General features: G+C 37.8%; 2 protein-coding genes across 4 annotated transcripts in view; one reads left to right on the top strand and one right to left on the bottom strand.

The window, feature by feature from the left end:
- Positions 1-1,970: 1,970 nt before the first annotated feature.
- On the bottom strand, positions 1,971-5,805 carry LOC121399988 (posterior protein-like). 2 transcript variants are annotated; one of them, XM_041582106.1, is made up of 2 exons: positions 4,434-5,805; positions 1,971-4,295 (listed from the first exon to the last, which is right to left on the bottom strand). In XM_041582106.1, the coding sequence occupies exons 1-2, from the start codon at positions 5,062-5,064 to the stop codon at positions 3,394-3,396; spliced, it is 1,533 nt and encodes a 510-aa protein (XP_041438040.1). In that variant the 5' UTR covers positions 5,065-5,805; the 3' UTR covers positions 1,971-3,393. The 2 variants fall into 2 exon arrangements, with proteins under 2 accessions (XP_041438040.1, XP_041438039.1); XM_041582105.1 differs by having other exon boundaries at positions 1,971-5,805.
- Positions 5,806-9,845: 4,040 nt separating this feature from the next.
- Positions 9,846-18,535, top strand: part of ndp.L (Norrie disease (pseudoglioma) L homeolog) — a 45,254-nt gene continuing 36,564 nt past the window's right edge. The window contains exons 1-3 of one of the 2 annotated variants that reach the window (XM_018246652.2): positions 9,846-10,358; positions 10,488-10,517; positions 11,438-11,545. The gene's annotated coding sequence lies outside the window, so the exon portion shown is untranslated. The remainder of the gene's footprint in view (positions 10,359-10,487; positions 10,518-11,437; positions 11,546-18,535) is intronic. The other variant, XM_041582104.1, reaches the window with a different exon arrangement.

The raw sequence follows: 18,535 nt of genomic DNA, 5'->3' as shown, positions 1-18,535 counted from the left end.
GCCGTATTGAAAATAATGGAATACACACTATAGCAATTCCCACAGGGCAATTACGAGCCAACATCTGCCACGCAACGTCAGTATTTGTGTTTTTTTTTCCAGAAATGCCAATACACCAAGGAAACACCATATTATTGAACTCTATGGGATCTGCAGGTTTGGAAATACACTTTGCTGAAATATGCAAACTATTTTCAATATGGCGGCCAAACTCTCACAAGAAGGATTGCACATATGTATTTGCGACGTTGTATGCTAGTGACGTAATTACGTTGCATATTGACATTCAGTCAATTTTGCATGTAAATTGCTTTTCCGCTTGCCTTTCTTTCAAAAATGTTTACTAAGATTATTCCGAGCTGAATTTTGGGAATGAGAAAAACCAGGAATGCATGTTGAGAAAGGAAAACTACAGGCTGAAACATGCATATGATCATGAGCGTGTGGCGTATTTACGTCCGTCCGCTCGTTTATAAAACCACAATGTAAAAACTCCCCATGTGACCTCACCCACAAACCTGGACAAAAGTCTGACAATATGATACAAATTGGGTCAGTCCTTCCCTGTTATTTCATTGTCCCCCCACTGACATCAACCCAATCATAACCATGCCATAACCAGCAGACATAATTTTGGTTATTAACATAATGTGGAATGTGTACCATTGGCCCAGAGACCGATGAACACTTCTTATCACACATCAGTATAGTGCTGGGCAGAGGTTGGATCTTCCTCTTTTGTTTTGCATTTCAGGAGGGAGTGGATGTTGCTTGGAGCCTGGGACTTAGGCCCCAGTAAAGGAAAGGCCCCATGGGTGGTGAGGCCCTTGGTGAATTCGGAGATACAGGTTTTGGGGCACCTAAATACACATTCAGTGACCTGCAGTTTGACCAGTTGAGCGGGTTCGAGTTGAAATTTGGCTAACCATTGCAGGTTAGGGTTGGTAGTGGGTCATACTGGGGAAGTATACTCCTCCACTGCTCCCAAATATTCCCTGTCTTGGTAGCCGAAGCGCACACAGCAGTAGTGTACAGAGCGATATGATGCAGGTGCGGGACCTACAATGGCAATATTTTGCAGGTTAGGGTCAGGTGTGGCTTGAGGTTTTCCTGACATGCAAATCACTACTAGGCAAGTCACCTTGCTGATTTCTAACATAGGGAGATTATTGAAATTCTGTCTTACTGATATAACACTGTAAGCAAATATTAGAAGTCAAATATGGCACAGTTTTAGTGTTAGAAAATGTATTTAATGCTGTTGGATCTGCTCTATTTTGAGGTGCCAGGCTAATGACTTGAGGCAGACTGATCTTTAAATAAGTGGTATTTATTTACAAAGGAACTAAAAGGTATTACATATAAAGGGAACTAACTAACATGGAGGGAGGTAGAAAGGGATAGGGAAGGATGCAATGGAAGGGAGTGGAAAGTGACTGACTAATAAAGTATTTACAACGCTCTTTATATACACATAAGGAAGACCATTCAAACAAACATACTACCCTGTTTCCAAAACAGCCACACCCAAAAGACAGTCCCAGCCAATCAGGTCGATGTTAGCTTTTCTTGAAGATGGTTCATCTCTTCTTAGATAGACAAGGGACTGAAATCAAGTTAGGATGCACTGTGAAAGAAATCCCATAACCCAATGCTCCAGGTGTCCCTTTGTTGATCCAGCAGAGTGTCATTCCCATGGGAACTCTTGCTATCCCTGCACCCACACCAGTATGTCCAGTTATTTGCATCTCTTTGATATGGACATTACTGTAGCTACAAGGATTGTTTTATGGCAGGATGACTGTTGTCCAGGCTTGCACCTTCACAGTTGCCATTGATGGAAAGGCAAATATCTGTTAACCCATTGCGTGTATGGGCTTATTGTTGAATATCCAAAATTCAGTACTACATTCCCCACTTTTTTTTTTTTGTGTCAGAATGACAAACATACTTTTGGATATTCTATGAAAACAAACATAATTACTGTCGTGGCAAATCCTCTTCGCAAGTTGTGGCAAATCCTCTTCGGACCTGTGGCTCTCTCGGTGTATTATGCCAATGGGCAGGGGACATACAACAATACACCATTCACTCACAATCACACATGATAAGATATGGCAATAACATCGGTTTTCAATACCACCAAACATTGCACATGACATATACACATGCATTTCATGTAGCATAACATCAAATTAAACTTTATATACTACAGACATTTGTTCGCTAGTCTGCATATTCTTATATTAATGTTATTTTTATCCACATAATGCCTTCTAACTTTATATTTAAATTCACTTCTATGTAAAAACAACGAACCACATCATTAACTAAAAACATAAATATTAATAACATACTTATAGTGATATATATATATATACACATAAACATACTTATTCTATGACGAAAGTTGTACCCTATGTTTTCCATTTAACCTAAACAATGTGTGAGTAATGTTGTTCTGAAACCTGTTTTAATAAAATTCAAAAGTTCTAAACACATTTGCCTTTCAAAATATAACCAAACTCAGTTGATCCAGGGCCCAAATTTTTTCTATGTAGTTTCATGGATCCTCTAAATAAAATAGCAAGAGCAGGACCATATGCGTAGCATTATTATCTGTTCAATACATTCTGTTTAAAAAAAATAACATAAAATGAGAGCTGCAAAAAAAAACAAAAATAACAATAAAAATTGTAAAAACATTTTCATGTATCTTTTGGTGGGCTTTAGGAAAGAAAAACTATGATCACCCCCCATTTGGTACCGAAAAACGTAGGTACCATTATTCAAGTAGAGAGCAAAAAAAAAAAAATTGGAAAAAAAAAATTCAAAATTACACGGTCTGCTATTTTTAGCAGTGTTTTGATTAACTGTATACAAACTAACACAAAACACTAAACAGAGACAACATGTAAAACAAAGATAAACACATTTACATTTAACAACACAAATACTGTACATGAACAAAAACAAATACCTGTGGACAATAAAGTTAATAATATACCAAGGACACCAGTATTGTGAAGAGATGTTATTGAGTTTAAATATTGTTTTTTAAATTGTTTGCAAACAATTATTTTACTATTGAGCTCATTGATTGTACCACGTGGTTTTAAAAACAGTTATCCAGTTAATCAGGGTTATTTAGTGTAAGACACAAAGTCATCAGGTGCTAAAACAAATCTACAACCTGTTGAAACAAAAATCAATTTTAAAATCACAGTATCTTCTTCATTTTACAGGATAAATGGACAATCGTTCTTCCACTAGTACTCTGAAAAAGAAACATACATATAATTAATATACATAACATTACAAATAACATAGTACATATCCATTATACAGTGGTCATGGCCATATCTAGTTTTAATTCCATCACATTCCTTGTCATTAGAAAACAGGCATATTTGTGTTTGGTACACCCTGGGCAAACTGTGCTAAGTTGGCCATTAGCATTTGCATAGCAATGTGAGACCAACTGCTGTAAAGCCACAGTGGAATGTTCACCCAAGGCATAAAGGGTGGGGCAGTTGTCCCTTCTTTTCCTGTTTTACAGGGAAGTGTGTGAAATTCCCTTTTGGGCTCATTTTGGCTCTCTTTTTGATCTCCTGCACTATTGGAACCTGTGTCTATGTTATCAGAGGAGACAACAGTTTCAGGCTCTGAGGGAGGGCTATGGTCTAGGAGATAATCATTTAGATTTTCCTGTGCATCCCCCTCTTGTCTCTGTATTGAATGGATTGGGTAAGTATCATGCTGATTGGCAGAAGTTCTGCAAAATCGAGCAATATGACCATACTTACCACAACTGTAACATTTCCGTGGAAATCTCCTGCTTTGGTTGTTTTTAGAAGCAACAGAAATATGTCTCTCGAATTCAAAAGACTCCTGAGACCAATCCCTAAGTGTATTTATAAAGTTGTTGTATGAGGTGGCATACCTAAGGGCAGTTCTTGTGTTGTAATCAACATTACATTTATTTGCCATTGAGTAGAGGAAATTGGGCTCATCTGGCAACATATCAGGGCAGTTGAATACAACTTTATATAGGGAGAGATAATCAGTGCAAAATAACATTGGATCATCTCCTTTCCTATACCTTGCATTCTCCAATGCATTTGTACCTCTTATATCTCGCCCACCCAAAATCCTTTGCAACTCTCTTAACCTTTCAGTGGTACTTCCCCAATTTTCATTGATATTGGACAATGTCCCAATGTGCTTACCAACCGGAGGCCTAAGTTCTGCAGCCAACTGATATGGGAGCCATGCTCTAAGCAAGGCACATGCATCTTTATTTCCAAGGTTATATTGTTTGACCACAGCTTCCAATTTATTGGAAAGGCTAGTAGGGGATAAATTAGTGTCAAACGTTCCCAATATCTGGGTCAAACTTATAACCTCTTGTATTTTCAGTGCTGCTGAGTTTGAATGAATATTATTATCAGTTGGCACATATGTATTATTGATCCGTTGTCTAGCACATTCTGATTGGGGGCTAAAGAGAGTTGGACTAGGTAATGTTTGTGGTCTTATACCTTGTTCTCCATCTTTTATCTCTTGCTCAGTAACAGGGCAGACACTTACTGGGACATTTAGTTCATATCCAGCCTTGCTTTCTAAAGATATCACCTCTTGTTCTCTGAGCCTGCACCTCTCCTCACAATCCTTCAACTTTTCTTCTAACAAATCATTCTGTTTAGCTAACAGTTCTACCTTCTCCCTCAGTTCTTCTAATTCTGAAATATGCTCTTCTGAAGTGCTAGCTGCTACAATAAGTGACTCACCAAACTTTTCCAAGTCTTCTCTAAACTGGACCTTCTCATTTCTCCACTGTTCTGCCTTATTCTCAGCAATAACTTTCATCTTTAATAATGCTAATATTTCATTGGCCATTTTAATTTTCTTTACCATTTTTGCAAGATGATTACATTTTACTTTATTGTTGTAACTTTGACACTGTGTCAGTAGACTTTTAAACTGATGTGTCAAAGACTCATCTGCACATGAATTGTAATCAGCTGAAGCATATTTGTTTACATATCTTTCAACAAATTCCATGTTTACAACAAACAATACACACTACAAACAATTACTTACACAAACAAAACACTAAACTTCACAACAACAACAAACTATACCTTAGTTTCTACACAATAACTGACCTTACTACCTTACTTAAAGTGTTCCTTAACTTCTTTCCACTAAAAAAAACAGAAACGTTTCTAATACAATAACTTCAGTTAAAATTAGATAAAAGAAACATATACTTACCTGTGTTAGGCTCCAGGCTTTCTTTTCTGGTCAGACCTTTAACGCATCAGTCTCAGGCTTCTCAAATCTTCTCAGCCAAGCAGATTCCTTTTCCTTACGATGATGGGTTTAGTTGAAATCGTCCCATCTGGGGTGCCAATATGTTGGATCTGCTCTATTTTGAGGTGCCAGGCTAATGACTTGAGGCAGACTGATCTTTAAATAAGTGGTATTTATTTACAAAGGAACTAAAAGGTATTACATATAAAGGGAACTAACTAACATGGAGGGAGGTAGAAAGGGATAGGGAAGGATGCAATGGAAGGGAGTGGAAAGTGACTGACTAATAAAGTATTTACAACGCTCTTTATATACACATAAGGAAGACCATTCAAACAAACATACTACCCTGTTTCCAAAACAGCCACACCCAAAAGACAGTCCCAGCCAATCAGGTCGATGTTAGCTTTTCTTGAAGATGGTTCATCTCTTCTTAGATAGACAAGGGACTGAAATCAAGTTAGGATGCACTGTGAAAGAAATCCCATAACCCAATGCTCCAGGTGTCCCTTTGTTGATCCAGCAGAGTGTCATTCCCATGGGAACTCTTGCTATCCCTGCACCCACACCAGTATGTCCAGTTATTTGCATCTCTTTGATATGGACATTACTGTAGCTACAAGGATTGTTTTATGGCAGGATGACTGTTGTCCAGGCTTGCACCTTCACAGTTGCCATTGATGGAAAGGCAAATATCTGTTAACCCATTGCGTGTATGGGCTTATTGTTGAATATCCAAAATTCAGTACTACAAATGCCTACAGTGATAAACTAGAGAGCAAAGGTCAAGCAGTCTGTTGTACATGGAATAGGAAGAATTCTCACTGAAAGATCTGCTTCCATTGGAGAGCTACAGGATATAAAGACTCATTTACTTAGGGCTGGGAAGGATGCAAGTACCAAAAAGGACATGCTGACATTTTTTTTGTACTTTGCACCCTGCCCTGCACCTACCAGCCATAGGTGCAGGTCTCTGTAACTAATTTTTGATTCAACATAAGGTGCAGGTAAAACCTTAGATATAGTGCCCCACTTTGTGCTCTTGAACGTGTGTCCAGTATTTGGTAAATGAAAGCTATACTAGAGTCCAGCAACATTAGTGATGTCTTCCTCAAGCAACACTGCACATTTTTACTTTTGCACAACTCTCTGGGCCAAGCACCCAATGTAATTATACGTTTGTGCCACATATTTTAGGAGGTAGGTGGCGCACATGGGGGAGTTTTAGGGAAGGTTTAACTACCATTTAAATCAATGAACAAATTACTCCTGACCTATGATCACTTCATACTTGCCAGTAGTCTGAGAGGTCAAAGAAGGGGTTCCTGACGGAATAGGTCCTGTACCTGTCACTATTAAAGAAATAGATGGCAAGGCAAAACCTCTTCTTCTTTGTTCCTAAGCACAGGTTACCCTCCTAAATCATGGGTTACATTATTCAGTTACTAGGCCGTTAATGTCCCCAGACGAGAAGCAAAGGATATTTATTAAAAATACATTCTTCAGGGCTGCACATCAATGTGGTATGTTATTTGTATAAACACTTGAGGCTTGTACCTCTGAATAACTTCAGTCTCAATTATCTGTCCACCTGACTGCTACAAATATACAATATCTTGGCAACAGATGGCCTATTTTGTTTGAAACTGATTTTTATTCCATAGTTCTTTAGAATGCCATGAATAGCATTTGACCCCTGTTTCTCTTCTTGTGTAAGAATAAAACCCATTGTATTCTATAGAGCATATCTGTTATCTGCTATGTAAATGTATTTACTTGAAACGCTGACCCCATGGCTACACAGTGCCATATTTATATCCCCTAAATTAGTGTTTCTAAAAAAAAAATTAAATTTTTTTTACCAGTGCAGTACATTATATTTAAATACATATAAAACACTTTAATTTGTTTGTGTTATTGTCCCTTTAATGGCCCAGAAATACAATAAATGAATGTGCCATAAAAATAAATACCTCCAGTTACTAAATTTGGTCAAATAGTGAATCCTCCACCAAAGATTCTTTTGAATACTGGACAAAATCTGAACCATAATTTGCATGTCTATTTTGGAGTAAAAACACAAAGAAAATTGCAACCTCTAACATGTTCAGACTGGACCACTGGGGTGAAATATTGGTGGTTCTCAGCAATACTGGTCTCCAGCACCCTAGTTCTGAGCTTGAATGTCATTGGCCCATCTGAGCCATGGGTGGGATTGTGTGGCAGTGATCAGGGCAGGTGGTCAGTGGCAGATATGGCTCTTGAGGTCAGGTCCTCTGGTGGGACTAAACTGAACTGCCTTGATTTGTAGCTTATATGTTACATGGCTCTTAGGGTTTGGATTTGATTTAGCTAAGTAATTTTTCTGCAATTCAGCCAATCTGAAACTGAATCCTAGATTAAGTTCATTTTTAGTCAAACTAATAATTTTTTTGGTGCTAATGGTCCTTATTCGTGAAAACACTCAGGCAGCATTATTTCCAAACCTTCAGTATAATTTACAAGACATATTTGTTAGCATAAATTAACAGAGGTGTAGGTAAGTGGCAACATTGTGTAGATCCAAGTATGTAATCCAACTTGCCTAAGGCACCGAGAAAGCCCAATGGTTAAAACATTTTTGCTTTAGAAAAATGCAGCTGGAGGGAGGTGCTAAACCGTATGAAACAGCGCCAGATTAACTTAACCCCTAAACTCTTGCAATGACTGAAGCATATTAAAAACATATGTTTTGGTTACTAACATGCTCCTTTCTCTACTTTGCTTTTAACCTATGACATTTTATTAGTTGGTAGATGAAAGGATTGAAAAATTATTTTCATTATTAAAGAGAATGTAACAAAAAAAGTGAAAGGGATTAATATCCATAATGCGTTGTTACCCATCACTGATAAAAAGTGTGTGTTTGCTTCAGAAGCAGGTTTTATCAATAAGCTTTTATGGAGAAATCTGGGCTGCCATTTAAGTTGAAATTGGGGCCTTATTAACCATATAGGCACTCAAGGGCCTGTGCCTATGGCAGCAGCTTTAGGGGAAGTAGTGTAACTATAGAGGAAGCAGACCATGTCTTGGGGGGCCCAGGAAAATGGGGGGCTTGGATCACAGGGTATACTTCCTCTATAGGTTTAAAGCAGGGATGGATTTCAAATTTGCTCCCCTAGAGGGGGAGAGAGCGGGCAAGAGGAGGGAGGGCAGGCGGCAGGAGGGAGGGAGGGCTAGCTGGGCCGCCAAGAGGGAGGACTGGGGGCCAAGATGGATGGAGGATAGAAAGGCGTGCTCTGGGCTCCTTTGAAGTTCTTTTGTGGGGGAGCCAGCGTGGTCTAGGTATGAAGCTGTTCAGGGAGGTGGTCATCTGATGCCTATTTGGTAAAATAAAATTTAACCAAATAGAAAAAAAAAAGGCAGCACCGGACCAAAATACAGGCCTGGCTATAGGGCCCCTCTTGTATGGGAGATAAAATATGCAGTTTTGATTAAATTTGTTTTAGCACATACTGTAAGTAGAACATTATATTACTCTACTAGTTTTGTACAAACCAATAGAAACTTTCAATGAAAACAAAATACTTTCAGTTTATGGTGATAATGGTCCTTAATGTCCACCTTTATGTTAACATTTGTTCATGAAGATCCTATTTCCAAAATAAGCATTTTGACAATAGGGGCTTGTTAACAGAAATGGCTTTCTTTATATTTTAAAGAGAAGCCAGGGCTTACCTGACATTTGGTCCTGGGGAGGGGCCGATACCTACCTCCACTACTCTCTTGTGTGTTGGGAGGGAGGCATGTAGGCTGTTTGGCAGCCAGTAAGGACTGGATTTAGCCCTTAGTGTTGTACTTTCTTTCAGGGTCTCAGTGTCCCCCATTAAATCTACCTTTAACATTTTAATTATTTTTTACATGTTCAGTGAAAGTATAGAAAGATCTATATATTTAATATTCCCTGTAAAGGTGTTTTTGATCTTAGTTGCATATTCTGTCATTATATATATCTAGTTCCCGTGATTGTGCAGGATCTCAGGTGGAGTAGCAACTCCAGGGGCAAAACTACCCCTAGTACTGCAGGTTCCAGTGCAAGAGGGCCCAGATACTAACAAGGTGTTAGTCCTAAAGGAGAAAAAAAATAAGATGTTTTCTTTAAGAGGGGTCCTAAAATTTTCCAGTAGTGGGGTACTACACGTTTGCTTCTGTTACTTCACAATACCTGATGGATTTGTGTGCTTATCTACCAACATAATTCCTGCTAACCACTATTCTCTTATGTTATGTCTACAGTAGCTTGCTCCACATTGGATTTATTCACCATATAGGGTTGATCCAGTGTGGGGAGCATGTTTTTACGCATAGTATAAGTTGAAGAACTAAATAGGAAAATGTACAATTATTTAGCTAGAGGAAGAAATGTTGCTGTACCCCCTCATTTCCTGTTCTCTTGGACAGTCCCAGCTTCCTGAGCAAGATATAGGGGGAATGCTGCTTTCCTTAAAAGAAACAGATGTTGCAACGTCATATATCATATTTTATATCAAGGTATGGAAGCTCTTAGATACATGTCTGTGAGTGTTACATCATTCCTTTTTTTTCAGATAATGACGCTATATTTTTTAAAAATCAGTGGCCCTTTAACCGATTAGAAGAAAGAGCATTCCTTTCTTGTTTAAAGAATCTCCATTATTAGGATCATCAACATGTGAATCTGGTTTGTGGTCATTTCAGCAAATTGTGTTTAGTGATTTCTCAGATAACAGAGCTTCATATTTCTGTGGAATTCCCATTTGCTGGGGGAACTGCTGCTGCTCTCCTGATTGATATACGAGGGCAATGGCACACTTCCATTTGACATTTTTTTTACCTCACTCTTCTATTTAAACGTCTGCTCCAAGTTCCTTCTCCCCCCCCCCCCTTATGTTTGGAAGAAAGAAATAAATAAAAGGAAAGCAATGTGACGGAGAGAAGGGAACAACAGCATTGCCTGGATTTTCCAACTTCTTTCTTTACAGAACTCAACATGGAAATGGAGACTGTGGGTGCACACTTCAGAGGTAAGTGGCAGAGAAAATGCCATTGCAGAGAGGTAAAGTTGTACAACAGCTGGGGAGCAACAAATTCCCAGTTCATTGCACTGGTATTAACAATAAGAGATTTCTAATTCTTATTTGTTTTTCTTTTAGTACCCAACCCAAGTCCTACAGTTAGAACAGGTATAAACAATGTGTAGACCTCATTATGCACATGGATTCTTTTGTGCTGGTTATATGTTCTGTGTGTTTCTTTTGCACATTGTTTAAAAGTAACTATTGGCTTGCTGATGTGGCTTCCTCTGTCTAGCATTTAACTGCTTGAATACTGGTGGCTTTAAACAAAAGCAGAACTACACAGGCTATTTGACATCTGATACCTTCCGTTCCGACGCGAGGAAGCGCAGGCGTCGCGTCGGATGCAGTGAATCTAAGGTAAGTAATAGGAATGTTGCAGCATGCATCCGACACGACTCAACTGTCAGATGAAGACGCAACATGCAGTGTTCAAATCCGACAGTCGTGTTGTGTCGGAAGCACGCTGCGACAATGTCCGACATTCCTATTACTTACCTTAGATTCAGTGCATCTGATGTGACGCCTGTGCTTCCTCGCGCTGTGTCAGAGCGGAAGGTATCGGATGTCAAAATGCCCGTGTAGTTCTACCCTTATATCTACAAGCTGACTGGGGTCCTGCTCATCTGCCTGAATATCTGAGATGACACAAACAATAGGCAACACTTTATTTCAAGCTCAGTGTGTCTCACTGAATGGCACCACTTCTAATTTATCCAATAATATTTATATTAATGTTAGAGGAGCTTGTCATGGATTCATCTGCACTGGTTATGGATTAGAAGGGATTTCACCAATGTCTGTGATTGGCTGCTGGCTAGGAGGAAATCTACAGTGTTTTTCTTGGCAGTACCTCAGATGAGTATATTTAGTAGTGGTCTTTAGTTCATGCAGCACATCAAATGCGAAAGTGTGAAGCGGCCAGTCTATGTATTTCAGATAAGGATGCTGAATTCCAGGTATTAGACAGTCCGTGCAGAGAGCATGCATGGTGTGGGAGCCATCTGAATTCTATCCCTCTTTCCTAGAATGCATTGTGTAGCATGAGGAAGCAGCATTCTCATTGAAAATACAACCGGATAAAGTATGGCAACACAAAACCATTTCCGAAAACTTTCTTAAAAAAACAAAAGAAGGTAAGATCCTGCTTATTTTGTACATTGTTTAGAATAATGCAAATGCAGATGACAGGAATTGTCTTACAAATATCTGCATCATTTACAGATTTAAGCAGTAACCTTAAGTACAACTGAAAATCTGTATGTTTTGGGAAATTAATATTTTAATGACGAGTTGTGAGTTTTTGATGAGTTTTTAGCTCAATCTGACCATTAATATAATTGATGTTTGGTTTTAGCAGAGCTTAACCCATTGATAAGATTTGGTGTGCTTATCTAAATGGTCCATAAATATAATCCTGCCTGTGACCTGCATAACTTGGACACATCCTGATACATATATATATATATATATATATATGTATATATTAAAATAGGCATAAGACTAATGATGTGGATCTGTTTAAACTACATCAGGCATGGGTACAATTTTGAGAGAGTATAAATGGTAATGGATTTAATGCAGTGTTTATACAGGGTTAAAAGCAAATCAAAAGTCCTAATTTATTTTACATATATATATATATATATATATATATATATATATATATATATATATATATATATATATATATATATATATAGATGTGTATATAGTTTTCATATGACATAAGAAGACCGCATGGCTATATATATCCCAGTTATATGCTGCTTTGAATTCAATTGTCTTCTGAAACACAGACAGAGGCATTAGCAATAAAACACTGGCACTGTGGGTGATAAATATTTCTGACTTTCCATTGGATGCATAATACCAACATAAAAGACCAGCTGTAGATAGATTATTCCTGCCTCCCTGTGGGTGAGCAGCTCTCCTGGATTTTCCACAGATCTCCAAATGAGTGTTGTCAGAGCGCACTGTCTGGTCTGATTCTGATCAGCTGTTATTTCCTTTTTATGTGTGTGAGTGTGTGGAACATATTAACATTTCTGTATAAACATGTGCTATGTTTGGAATCCCTCTCATGCCCCACCTTTAACTTATCAGAACAATAAAGAAAGGTTATGAGCCCTGCGAGCAGCTGTCTGTCTGTACGTGCTCGACATTGAACTGTTTCACTAATGGGCAGCACTTCAATCGCTTCCACTTTAGCTGCGTATTTAAAGCCTGCATTGTTTGTGTTGTTCCCCGCTTACTTGTGCATGCTGCATAAGTAGAATTAAAGTTCTGTTAAATTCTGTTGAAATATTTAATGGAACAATTTCTTTATACAAAGATGCAGGTTCACTTGTTGACCTATATGTGAATAAGGGCAGGGGTGAGTACATATTGGAGTCAACGCAAGGTATATTCAATGCACAATCTTCCAGTCGTTATGCCATTCTTAACAACCTAACTTACACAACTAATTGCAACACCTTCTCAGAACTTTGGCTATATGAGCAAGTATACGCTCCCTTTAGTAGTTTCATTGATATGGATTTAGCTTCCATTCTGTCCTGATGAAGGTTCACCCTGAAACAATTATCTATAGGTAAAATAAAATCAAGACTTATGGCATGTGATTTATGGTTTCCTTCTATTACCAGGACTAAAACAGTTCCCCTCCTTTCCCCCTAATGGCACTGTGTGCAGTAACATTTTTGTTAAAAGTAACAACATAATGTCCTTACTTCACATTAACAGCCATGATGCTTACATTCTCTAACAAGGTCTGACACTGAGTGGAGCAAATAGTGTAGCGATGCAAAAGAACTCCACTGTATATAATAAAATCACGGCAGTAGCTTAATCCCCTTGGCAATGCAATTACATTTCTAAGTAAATGAACATGTCGTTGCATTTTTTAGATTGTAAATTTCAGTCATGAAAGATTTCAAAGTAGAGCTTCCTGCAGATGTTTCAGATTTGGGGGATCGATGCAACTGGAAACCTGTGGGCTTTGCATCATCTTACAAAGTGAATGAGAACAATTGTGTTATTCATTCAGCAAGAATTGTTTATGAAATATTGTCTCATACGTAGGGTAAATCAGGCTGATATATTTTGCCAGGAACAAGACAAGAAGTAGCATATGTACTTCTGTTTCTAATATTGTTGTTAATTTGAAGTTGTTTTGCTGCTTTATTAAATATGTGTGGTTTTTATAGCCTTAAATACAATTACTGTCTCCTTTTACCAATTCTGCTTTTCTAGATGTCAGTTTAACATAAAAAATTATTTTATAATTTAGTGGCATATACTGTATACTGTTTTGCTGTGAATATGAGAGAGGGAAAATCACATAATGTACATTGGATAACAATACTTAGCACCAAGCTCCCCATGTTCCACTTGAGGGAGCACATTAGTTAAGAGAGCCTATTCTACACTGTACCCACAGTAGTGATGTGCAGGTTCACCCAATACCTCAGCAATCAGCATTCATGTGAGAAGGAACCTTCAAATCGTAGTCACTTTTTTATTTACTGCTCACCAGAAATTTATTACATTACCTTCACAATGTTATTTTTTTTATTGATAGGACGACTAATGTATCTTTATTAAAAGTAGAAACCCGAAACACCCTTAAAAAATCATAAACTTTCCCCATTACAGTTTTAACAAGGGAATGCCTACTTGTGCCATACAGATTGTGGATAGTTCCTAAGCCCAGTAGCTTTTATGCACTGTAACAAAGTTCATCTCCTTGTGGAAACGTATCCTAAAAATGTCTTAGCAGTACATAAATCAAACTTTCTTGTGCTAATACATAATTTCTGCTCCAGATATGCCCTCCTTCACATCAGTAACATTCAAACATTCAGCTTGAGCACCAGCTCTGCACCTGGGCCATCCTTCAGCCCACACACAAACTGTGGTATTCACTTCATTAGCAATGCAGTGCCAACATAAACCAAAGGTCAATTATCTGCATGAATTTCCAGCTGCTGCTGAATTGTAACCCCCAGCATCATCGGGACAGGATGATGTAGGTTGTGTTCAGCAGCAGGGGAGGAACCTTCAGGTTGAGTCTCTCTACTATAGATCATGCCACTTCTACATTTCCTATGCAGTAGTCTTTGAACAGTTGGTTTTGTTCTTATGACTATGCATACAAATTAGGAGTATTTTACTGAATAGCTATTTTGCTTTATGCAGGTTAAATTCCACCACTAAAATAACAGTTTTTTGTACCAAAGCATGGATTTCAATGTATCATAACATATGCTGAAATAAAGCCAGGTTCAATTACAAAGCCTTACTTAGCAAACGTAACTTAGAATAGGAGTCATCATTCTTTATCTGTATCTATCTAAATGTGCATTTCATTTTGTACTTGAAGTCAGCAATGCACTCCATCAACTAGTTGAAAACACTGGATATTAATAAATAATTTAAAAAACACATAAACTAACAGAAACACATAAATGCATTTGACTGGAAGTTTCTTAAATTGCAACTCAACTTTGTTAACATATTTGCCAGCCTCTGATATTTAAGTTCCATATAGTCAACTTCAAGAACAGAAAGGACTTTGCTCACCTTTCTCCTGTTCCATGCAAAACGGGCAATAAAATGGAAAGATGAGAATCCTCCTACACTCAGTTATTGGATAGCCCTGGTGGAACAGACACTGCCAACACTGGAACAAATTTACTATGCAAGGGGATGTCCTACAAAATTCAACAAAATTTGGACACTTTGGTTATTACGAAATGAGTCCTATACAAATAGAACAGCAAATATACCGGATCAACCCTTAGACTGGCTTGAAGCCCCTATCCAGGCCTTAGCCGATTAGCACTATTAAGCTTGTACAGATATTTGAAAGGAACCTAAAGCAGGTTGTGATTCATTAAGATCAAAATTTTGTTGTAATATGTTGCTGTCCCAGTTAGGCTTGCAAAGAATGTGATATTGAGTTATCATTTCATTCAGAGGTGCAAAATGCAATATGCCTGTATCAATCTCATTGTATATGCACTATGTCTTGTACCCTCATGAAAGTTGATAAATAAATACCTTTTTTAAAAAAAAAGTTCCATATAGTCATGGTTAAAGATAGCTTTTGGCTGTAAGAGAAATAAACAGTTTAAAAGTGAGGCTAAAAGTGCTATCCAAGCAACTTATGTTTGTGAATTACACAGGGTGTATTTGGTTTAGTGGTATAGACTATAGATGATTGTTTTCATTATTTTAGGAAGTTAGGCCTTATAATGAGCCCATTAGTTCTTTAAGCCAGAGTCATCTTCATTTGTGGTGGAGCCAGGGGCAAAACAGACTGCCCAGGACCCCTTTGTTTGTATACAGAAGGACTGTACAGCCTACGGTTCATTTAACTGTTGAAATAAAGCTTGTAGCTCCTGCCTACAACACATGTGGCACTGCAGACTGGACAGCAATTATATCAAAGTGTTACAGTCTGCACTAGTTCTCTTAATTCACAGCAACAAGTAGCATTTATTGAGCTCCTGTTTGAAAGCATATCTGTAATTTCTGTGAGTTACTAGATCTGGAAATGATGTCCCTTTTGTTACATTTTACTGCTGTGTCCATTTTGCCAGAATGTAACTATTTTGAATTACTATACCGCCTATCTGGCAATCTTCCTATCTGCAAGTGTTCTGCTCTATTAGAACTACAGATATTATCCTGATGTATCCTGAAGGAAGGGCGGAAATGCTGAAAATTTTACCCTTGTGATATTACTGGCAAAATAAATAGGGTAAGCTCCCCAGCCAAATTGCAAGTGCTGTGTGGTATCTATCCTTTTATCTTGCACTTTGACTGAGAAGTCGCATAACATCTAGCAAACAAGTAATTTTTTTAAATGCCAAATATTGATATTATGTCACACAGGTGTCATCCTCCCCAGTGTGCGATGGTCTGCTTCTTTAAATAATAATAGCTGCTCTAATCCTTATGATTGCCACAGGGACCTATGGGTTGGCAATGTGCTATTGGCCAAAGTGAAAATATGTCTTACTTATAAATAAAGATCATCCACTCATAACCCATGAGGAAATGGGTTTATTTTCTTTAAGCACTTTCAGCTATTTCAGGTATAAGTTGTAGGCACAGAATTCCATGTACCCACATAGAGTTCAGGAGCATTATAATGTACCAGAAATGCTTTTGCTAATAAATCTCTACGATCCTTAAGGACCTTTATGGTCTCTTTGTAATAACGTCACATTATAGCTTCCTAGACTTTACAGTCTTCTAGGAATAATGTATTACATAAGTGGTATGAATCCCTATAACCACACTCTGATATTGATATTTGAATTTCCATGGATACCTGGCAGGGTATTTACATTAGATTTCAGTGTCTGAAAAAATAGGATGCAGTTTTTTTTGGGAACCTAGTATTCTTGAAAAATATTTTTTTCCCTCAACTGAAGTTTTATTGTAGATGTAAATACCAGCAGGACAGTCTAGGAGTTTATCTGGTGGGCCCTCTGTCTTGAGCATCTAAAAAGCACATGTGAAGGAAGCTCACACATAGATGAGACCGGAGGCTTGTAGTACATGATAATCAGGCAGTCCACTGTATATATCCCACACCTTACTGTATACAGTAAGTAAGGCGTAGGATATATACACCTTCCTAGTTAGGAAGCATTTTTAGATATTATGGAATTAAGCTTCTGGGGGAATAGAAATCCAAAGTGCATCATGCTTTTTTCCAAGTTTGTATTTTTAAAAAAATAAAATAACTTTGGATTTTAATGGTCCAATGTTTTATTTAACACTGTTTGCAATGACTTTACTGTACAGAATGTATGTAGATATGCTCTCTCTAAATACTCTTCAAGGAGCTATCTTATGATACATGTTGTTATGTGGTAGATGACCCCTTTCCTCTGCGGTGATCTTTCCAAACGACTTCCACTTCTTAATTGATGCTCTGCCTAAGGAGTCCATAAATATTTGTAAACGTTAGGTGGCAAAAATAGTACTTGACCTCTTTTGAGGCCTTGGTCCAATGACATCTGAGCAACATGCATTATTTACTTGTCCTATGGTTCCACTGAGGCATATTACTGTCCCTGATTTATTACAGAAGGTGCAATTCTTAACTACTTTTGAGTCTGTAGTTATGTCTATGTATATATAATTATTATATTCATTTATAACCAGCAAATGTCTGAAACTGACATCTACAAAGTTTCCAAGTCTACAAATGAGTAGACTTTGCTTTCAATACAAAAATAATACTATGTAAAAGCAATACAACCTATTAACTATAATTACCAGTCAGCTATTTTTTAACTCTTAACTTGCTAAATTATTTATAAAGGGCACATTGAAACACAAAACAAATATAAAATCCCCTTTCATACCAAGTACAAGTCATTGCACGTGTGTCAAGGGACAGTTTAAAATCTCAGAAAAGTCAGATAATGTGAAATACTATCCCCAAATCATACCCGTTTTAGAGATCTACTCTCTATCTATTTGTAGAGAGATCAACTTGCAAGTTGATGGATAGCATTGCTTGAATTTAAATTAAATACAATCATAACAAACAAAGTTGTACAGGCAACCTTAGTAAGTGAAGTGACCAAGTCTTAAGGCAGTGCTCTCCAAATGGATTCCAGACATACAGTATAGCAATCCAGCTTCAAAAACTACAAAAATGGGATGATCATGGCCTTTATAGAAGTTTCTTATTCTCTGCCTGTATAGATAGGCTCCTTCTGTAAGGAGGCGAAATATAATTTCAATGAAATGGTTAAGACAGTTATAGATAGTCCAGCAAGTACCACTAACTCCTAAGGTTGGTATGTAAGGTATTACCTCTGGCATTTTCTAGAGCTGGGAAGTCAGAGCTGTAGGGAGCCTATATTGGGAGGTAGGGACGCTGGGATTTTTTTGTTTGGTATCTAACGCAGGAACAGTGTTTGAACTGGGGTGAAAAAAAGTGGAGGAATCCTATGTGTGCCATGCTAATCACATTGCGCCAAGAGTAGCCCCCACCCACACTTATAAGCCACACCTATTGTTACAATAAACCTCTTCCACCAAAAATTTCTGGATTTGCCGACAGTTGCCCAGTATGCATAGATTTTGCAATGTAT

Source organism: Xenopus laevis, chromosome 2L (genome assembly GCF_017654675.1).
Source record: "Xenopus laevis strain J_2021 chromosome 2L, Xenopus_laevis_v10.1, whole genome shotgun sequence".
NCBI classification, from domain to species: Eukaryota; Metazoa; Chordata; class Amphibia; order Anura; family Pipidae; genus Xenopus; species Xenopus laevis.
The sequence above is the reverse complement of the archived record's forward strand: the minus strand, read 5'-3'. Positions and strand labels throughout refer to the sequence as shown.

Excerpts from the sequence above, each read along its gene's own strand:
- LOC121399988 (XM_041582105.1), bottom strand. The coding sequence starts at position 5,064 with ATGGAATTTGTTGAAAGATATGTAAACAAATATGCTTCAGCTGATTAC.